The sequence below is a fragment of the Nicrophorus vespilloides genome, unplaced genomic scaffold (genome assembly GCF_001412225.1).
Source record: "Nicrophorus vespilloides isolate i.1.1-1 unplaced genomic scaffold, Nicve_v1.0, whole genome shotgun sequence".
NCBI classification, from domain to species: domain Eukaryota; kingdom Metazoa; phylum Arthropoda; class Insecta; order Coleoptera; family Silphidae; genus Nicrophorus; species Nicrophorus vespilloides.
In genome coordinates, this window is record NW_017096900.1 from 79,635 (window position 1) to 87,436 (window position 7,802).

A 7,802-nucleotide genomic window follows, 5' to 3' on the forward strand; every position below is an offset into this window, starting at 1 on the left:
TAAAAAAAAAAACTCGCCTTCCTAAAACTAAATAGATTTTATATAATATTAATATATATATATATATATTTAAAAAAATCACACAATATCAAAATCACTCTGCTCTATAGCAGAATATAATTATATAATATATAATATAGAAATATAAATAGACACTGCAAAATTAAATAATTGTCTGAGTAAATGGTTTCATTTTTTATCTTTTGAAATAAGAAGTATATAAATAATGATAATATTATTAAAAAAAAGGGTTTGAAGAATAGAAGATTTGGGCACTACGGAAGCTCGCCGAGCGTTAAAAGGGGAGCGGACAACCTGTTGAACACTGGTAACCTCTGATCGTCGACAACGCCAGGGGAGTGCAGCTCAGGTTCGCTGCTGAAGAAGGAACCCATAGAGGATGTAGGTGATTGACTTAGGCTGCAGGGTGGACTGTTGTTACTGTCCAGGGAGAGTGCAGGACTTAGGGCGGCGGGACGTTGACGGTTGTTCCTGTTGACGGCTAGGATTGCCGTTGGCATTGAGGATCGGGTCTGTTGCATGACTTCCTCTTGGTTGTGCACGAAGTGGCACCGAGGGCCGTAAGGACAGAACCCGACCGTGTGGTAGGTGCGACACAATTCCGTTTTGTATTTCGGATGCCTGGCCAAGTTGCGCAGTTCCGCAATGCCGTGGGCAAATTGACACTTATCACCGTATTTACACACGCCGAACTCTTCGTACGGACGGCACAGCTCCGTCTTGTACCTGGAGGTGTTTCCCTGGGTTGCTGGGAGAGCGGAGGCCGGCGCCGGGGCCGACTGCGTCCTCTCCAGACGCCTGTGTTGTTGCGTGAAGTTGCCGAGGATGGAACTCACTAGACTAGCAGTGGCCGACGCGTTCGGCGTGGATGCCATGCGACTGAGGGTGTATCGGACGGCTGCGGCTGAACCGACGGCCAAATGGGAACCTGGCGACGACTCTGGACTCGGCACGCCGTTATTCTGGAAAAAAGCAACAGGTTGGGCGATAAGAAACGTGCACTGATAGCGATCGCCGCCGGACCGGCCAACATCTCTCCTCGTACACACACACTTTCATCTCTTCTCCTCCTGCTTGCTTGCTTGCTTGCTTATACAATTGGTAAAAGTTCGTTCTAGAATCCTACTTTCACGCGGTGACAACCGCACTAGACTGGACGATGTGAAAGCTAAGACCTAGTGGGAGTCTTGTGCGCTTGTATAGAGTACCAGGCAAGGCAAGGCATTTCTCTTTTCGCCGCCGTCTATAAATGTAGAGGTAGGGCGAAACCTTCCACTCGTGCACACAAACAAACATAAAACAACATATTGTTATTATTGTTGTTGTTCTTGCAGAAAGAAAGAAAGATGCGAAAGAGAAGACGAGATGAGTTGGTGGTGGTGGTGTTGAAGAAAGGAGGAGGATGAGGAGGACGTGAAGATCGAAGAAGAAAAAAGAACCAATTATGCCAAATATTATGTATAGGGGAAAAAACCTTAAAACAAGCAGAGCCGGTTCTGCAGGCTAGGGTCCTTGAATACTAATACCAAAGATCGAACCCGCGCGCGTCTACCTGAAGCCGAACAGGTATATTCTACCTGTTCTAAACAGAAAGTGCATCATCTCCTGTTGCTCTCGTATAAGAACTGATCGTATAAGAAAGAGCCAGTCGACGTACGTGTAGTAGTGTGTATACTACTATCCTCAATGTTTATGTTGTTCGTTCTTTCTTTCTTTTTGTTTTTTTTGTATATTATTTGGTCTCTTTTCCTTCATATCTTCTTCCTTCGCCTCTTGGACGAAAGTGCAAACACGTTAACTATAATTACCTTTATAATAATATCGCCGAACTCGTACATCGCATTCTGTGACATCACCGCGGTAGACATCCTTTACAAGTGTTATTTCCAATGTATCAAGAAAGAAACGAAAAGGAGGCGGTCGCTTTTTCTTCTGTTGAAAATAGTTGTTGTTTGTTGATATTGGTAGCTTTGGTAGGCTGTAGTCTGATGATGATTGTGTGTGTGTGTGTGTGATGATGAGCACGACACTTTCGCGGAACAGAACAAAGGCCAAGAAAACTTAGTTGGTGGTGGGTGACACAACACAACGATACGCTGCTGCACTGGAAGACTCGCTTAGAACTTGTGTAAAATTTAAAACCAAATGCGCTTTTCCGTCGCAGTGTAACGCGTGCGTCTTTCACTCTATGCGCTCTTTCGCACACTGACTGCTTTTAGTGGACTTCACTGGCTTTGCTCCGCGAGCGCCCAACCCCCACCAACGGCAACCACTTTATTGTATACACAGGGGAGAGCGAGAGAGAAGAAGTAAATACACGGAACCATCTGACGGCATCGGTGGAAAAGAGAGAGAGGACTACACAACGAATTGGATAAAGCCAATCGCGCCGCCGCCGCTGACGTCACGTGATCGTACCAGCCGCCCCTAAGGTCGAGAATCGCACGTCGCGTCGCCGATAACGACGCATCGCTTCGAACCGCCGCAGCCCCAAGCGCGAAACCTGATTTTGGTCCTTTCCGCGCCTTATTATTTCTTCTTCTCGGTTTTCGTTCTTCGCTTCTTCTTTTTTACTCCATCTTTCTCTCTCTCTCTCTCTCTCCTTTCCATTTTTTTCCCCGTCCGTCTTCTCTTTTTCGTTCTTCCTTTTCTTCTCTTCTCTGAGTTATAGAAAGTGAATCTTATATGATTCGAACGAACGAACGACTACCATTCGAAATGGTCTCTCTTTTTACCATCGTCTCATTCTCGCGGTCCACCGAAAACCTCACCTCAGCGAATGTTAATGAATCGATCATAAAAGTATTGCTTGCTTAGTTATTGCAACTACTAGTACTCACCATTTCTTCGGGCTGCTGTACTTCCAGTAGGTTTACCATGGTTGTTTCGCAAAGCACTATCATCAGAGAATCCACAAAATAACCGCTTATAACCGTTACTACACCGACTATAACTATTCAATTGAAAATATATTAATTAATCCGTATAGAAAAAAAAAACAATCTAACTAAACGATATGCAGATCAACTAAATTAAAACGAAAATTAGTTATGAAATTAAAAGTAATTTATGTTTCCCATAAAACCGAGCCTTTCTATACTGTTCTTAAGTAAAATCCGTACTGTGAGTTTGCACAGATAAGAACCGCATGTTTCGTTCGTGCGTACACAATTTTTCTACGCAGCTCGCAAAAAAAATAAATATACAATACAAAATGTGCGCCAAATTTATGCAGAACGCACATGTTTCTATATGTACATTCTTTGCATTTAAATTTTTCCTTCAAATACTAGAACGTTCATATCCAGCGATTTGCCTCTCTATAATTATTATCGTAACATAAATGATAACGCTATCTCCTGATTTCATTTGAAATACTGTGTTTTCCTGTTAGTTCTTCCAATCTATCTCATGAAGCAGGTCTAAACTCTTATCACTTTTATGTACCAACCATTAATACTTATATAGTTTGTTTTTTTTTAATGTCAATCTAAGAAATAGTAAATGATACATTAGTAATCTGAATTTCAGAATAGATGCCGGAACCTACTCTAAAAGAATGATTTGCTAGAGTAATAACTCTCAACACCATATGTAATTTTACAAACCAGATGGCTATTGCAGTCGATAGGTAATTTGGCAGGAAACCAATATAAATACCAAAAAATATATTTTATAATAAATAATAGTTAAGCAACAAGTGTCGTGAACTGAAGAACTTTATCGTCGATGACCAATGAGAAGTGAAACCAGCTAACAATAGTGCATATACTATGACTTTCAATTATTACTAAAGTTAAGAATGCCGTGAATACCACTTGCAAAGCTATTAGAACGAAGAGGGATTTCTAAAGAAATACAATAGGCATGTCTGGAGGACTTCGTAGTCGATGGCTAATTACGAAGAAAACGGCCCAACAATATACATAAAATACTACTACAACTAGTCATTATTGCACTAGCAATAGATTATATTTAATTGAATTGTTATTAATTTCATATTTAAATTCAAGTTCAGTACTGCGCAAATATAAATAATTGTCTTGTTATTTAAAGCAATGCCTATATAAATAAAGTTAATTACAAGATATTAGTTAAATTTAAGCATTGTTAAACTATCTTTTAATACAGATAAATATTAATAATTAAGTGAAAATTTAAGATTTTTTCTTCAGATTGAGCATGTGAATTAGCGAACTTTTACAATAATTTCTATTCTTTTTATATGCAAGAAATTTGAATACGTATTTTGAGAATGATTACGCTATTGACTTATGTAAGTAAAAACGTGATAAGAAATAACGAGAGATTAGGATTGAAACATAAACAGCAAATATAACGAAATTTATACGAAATTCACATGTTGTGAGGACATTAACGACATTATTAATCCAATTTTGTTAATTATGTTATATAATTTATAGCTGTAATCTAAGCATGGTAGGAAACCCTTCAAGACTTCTGTATCTTTAACGATAGGAATCAAGACCAAAAGAAAAATGAATTAGATGAATCGAAAGTGGGGGTTGTCGGTTGGAAGACTGTCACAGATGATGGAAAGAGATCCAAGCCCAAGGAAGAAATAACAAACATAAAAAAGTAAAATAAAAACAGAGAGCGAACGAATGAAATACTTGCAATAGTGCTTAAACATATGTAGCATATGAGACTGTCGAGTTTTTAATGACTTCTACAATTATTAAGGTCTCCCGCTGAGGACGTAAAAATAACTGAAATTTTCGAAGGGTCCCCGAAACCGAACATTTGTTGTTGTTTTTTCGATGGTCCGCAAGGTTGGATAACGATTATAGAAGTATTTACATTGTTTATCTGTAATGGTAACGTGGGTCTCGGTCGGTCGGTCGTTCGTTCGTTCTCTCCTGAGATCTGACGGACGAGATCATGAAGCGAGAGAAAAGTAAAATATAAAATAAATAAAAATTGTAGATTCAACAATAAGGAGAATCTTTATCACCTTTTCTGTTTACAATTCCTGTTAACGGGCAATGCCAATTTGTACAGTTGACGCAAACGGTTCGCTCAAAACGTTTGTGTTTGTGTTTAAAAGTGAATCAATCTGTAATTAGCGGTCGGGATAAGGTTAGTGATTTGCACAACATTTGCACAACGCATTAAAGACGACGGAATGCAAAAACTTAACGTTCGAACTTATTATACAGAGGAAACATCTAATTATTTCGTATTTCGTATTTCCTTTGCCCTTTTGGCAAAGCGAAACCTAAGTTAATATTACTTTACATTACAAAAAAAAAATTGAACCAGTAATTTAGTTGATGCCGTAAAATAAATATGTATACAAGATTCAGAGTAAATCCTTTAGTTCGGCTTTGCTTTAAATTGGAGGGTCAATAAAAATGCATAGGATGCGGAAATGCTTCCCCATCCACGTTGTTGGACCTTGTTTCCAAGAAATACGAATTCTAACATAGTACTAACGAAATTTAACGTGAATATAATAAATAAACATATTTGTTAACACCAGTATACTTCTTCACGTATTTTCGTTTTCCTTTTGGGCGGGTAACATCTTCGGATCTACAAATTATGTCTCTGTCCAATTACTATTGAAACATGAGAAATATAAAAAATATTGTATATAGAAATACATAATTATTATTTATCAATTTTATACTAAATTCATATATGCTTTTAATCAAATTTGATAGTTTATGGAAGAAATTCACTCATTTATAGAGTTAGTATATTAAGATCAATTAATTAAGACTTAACCAAAGTTAGAAAATTACAACTGTTGATAAAAACTGGAAATATAATTTTCGTAGATAAAGTCCTATAATTAATGTTGATAACGAGGAGACTGTAATCATCGTCTATGGCGCGTTCCTTATCGCTTTATGAATATTTGTTATTATATTATGATTTTTTGTTGTTTCCTCTATATTCTACAATTTACTATAGTAATAACCAAAATCGACATTATTTAATCTTTAAATTGAGATATTTAATTGATTGGAATGAATATGTTTGTGGCTTCAAGGGAAGATAATGATTATCAAAAGAAAAAGAACACATTCATTTTAGGTTTTCTAATTAGGGTAGACTCATTTCGATGCTAAATAAAATTGATTGAAAAAATCCATCGCATAACAGTAATGACGCCGCCAAGTCGACGAAACCCGAAAGTGGACCCTTCAGCTACCAACAGGTAAAAAGTTTTATAAATTAAATAATGAAGGTTCTACTGATGAACCGAACTTGATAGCAAGCACAAATTTGATTTGAAACATTCAGCTTCTTCTCTCATGTCTTTTTTTTCTTGTGATGCTGCACATGTTTTCAACTAGACCGTTTGACAAAGCCTAAACCTAATTTAGAAAGTTCTAATCAACATGTTGTTAAATTGTGATTCGGGGTAAGCATTGAGTTTTGGAGAAGAAAAAAATTTTTGGAAACTTTTATTGCTACGGCAATTCGTCCCAATATCGTTTATAATTCACCGTAAAATCTCGAAAACTAGACTAAAACATGCAATTGAATAATAATTATTTGCCTGAGCTCTAATTACTATAACGTATTCCTAAACGAATTAGTTGTTGCGCGCTGTTGTAAGATCGAAAGTGAGTTTCACTTTCTAGATTATTCCTTGCATCCTTCTCCGTTCTATGTGTGGTTCGTACGCGTTCGTGCTTCCTCTTTGTTGTTGTTGTTTTTTTTTCCTTCTTCCATTCTTCACTCTCTTTGCAACGGACTCACTTTCATTTCGTTTACTTTATTCGGTTTCTTGTCGCTGTGATAACGGATGGTGTGAAATGCTTAATTGCTGCTGGCACTTAACCTTGATTAATCTCTGCAATTGGTATGGATGGGTTCGGTTTGTTTTCGATGGGAAATTCGTTCGAAATATGGGAATTCCCCACTCTTAATTTTCCGTAATTGTTATTTTTTTCTTTTCAAAATAAACGAGAAAAAAATATATATATATATAATCGCACATTGTGTGCAATTATCGATTGCATTTCGTAAAATTGTTTTTCTCAAGGCAGTTATGAAAGTCACTATGTTTTACTCGTTGGAAATTCTATACAATCAAAGGTGACTAGCAACTGAATTCTACGACTAGTGCAGTAGTTGTAGCAAATACAAATCGTATACATTTAGTTACATTGTTATTTATTTACTTTAAATTCAACTTATTTTGTTATCAATGATTTAGCGAATCGAAATTTATGGACATTTATTAATTGGAACGTGTCCAGGTAATCGAAAATTCAATTTAAAAGAAACATAAGGAGAGTTTTTAATTAAGACTCTGGCAACTAAATATTTATTACACTGGACCGCTCCGATATGTCCGAAATAAGTTTTCTTTGAAATGACCTTCACAACTTTCCAGCATCGGAGACGGCCAAGTTCTTCACGGAACTCGAGGTTTCTCGTTTTCCTTTTTAATTACTTTATGATTTAATAAAAATAAAACATAACGGTGTAGTTGCATTTTTTTTTGTTTAAAAATTTTGGTATTTCTTTCTTTCATGTTAACTATTTCATTTACTATTTTCATGTATACAATTCTAATTCAATTATATCAAGAAATTGAAAAAAGTTAAGCAACGTGAATAGTTGATGGGTGATTCAAGAAGTTCTTTCACAATTCGGTATAAATAGAAAGTCCATTATATTGTTTCAGTTATGAGAGAAACCATGTAAGAAATTGAAATATTTATAAGTTATTTAAGTTTTGGGTGCAATTTTCTATATAGACTAGTATTTTATACTATAAATTTGTCGATTTATTAAAA

General features: G+C 36.4%; 1 protein-coding gene across 3 annotated transcripts; it reads right to left on the bottom strand.

The window, feature by feature from the left end:
* Nucleotides 1–109: 109 nt before the first annotated feature.
* On the bottom strand, nucleotides 110–2,980 carry LOC108558422 (protein TIS11). 3 transcript variants are annotated; one of them, XM_017915338.1, is made up of 2 exons: nucleotides 2,862–2,980; nucleotides 110–983 (listed from the first exon to the last, which is right to left on the bottom strand). In XM_017915338.1, the coding sequence occupies exons 1-2, from the start codon at nucleotides 2,922–2,924 to the stop codon at nucleotides 276–278; spliced, it is 771 nt and encodes a 256-aa protein (XP_017770827.1). In that variant the 5' UTR covers nucleotides 2,925–2,980; the 3' UTR covers nucleotides 110–275. The 3 variants fall into 3 exon arrangements, with proteins under 3 accessions (XP_017770827.1, XP_017770828.1, XP_017770829.1); XM_017915339.1 differs by lacking the exon at nucleotides 2,862–2,980 and adding an exon at nucleotides 1,830–2,093; XM_017915340.1 differs by lacking the exon at nucleotides 2,862–2,980 and adding an exon at nucleotides 1,075–1,286.
* Nucleotides 2,981–7,802: the final 4,822 nt, after the last annotated feature.

Excerpts from the sequence above, each read along its gene's own strand:
- LOC108558422 (XM_017915338.1), bottom strand. The coding sequence starts at position 2,924 with ATGATAGTGCTTTGCGAAACAACCATGGTAAACCTACTGGAAGTACAG. Across the intron at positions 984-2,861 it reads TACAGCAGCCCGAAGAAATG|AATAACGGCGTGCCGAGTCC; the intron begins GTGAGTACTAGT and ends GCTTTTTTCCAG.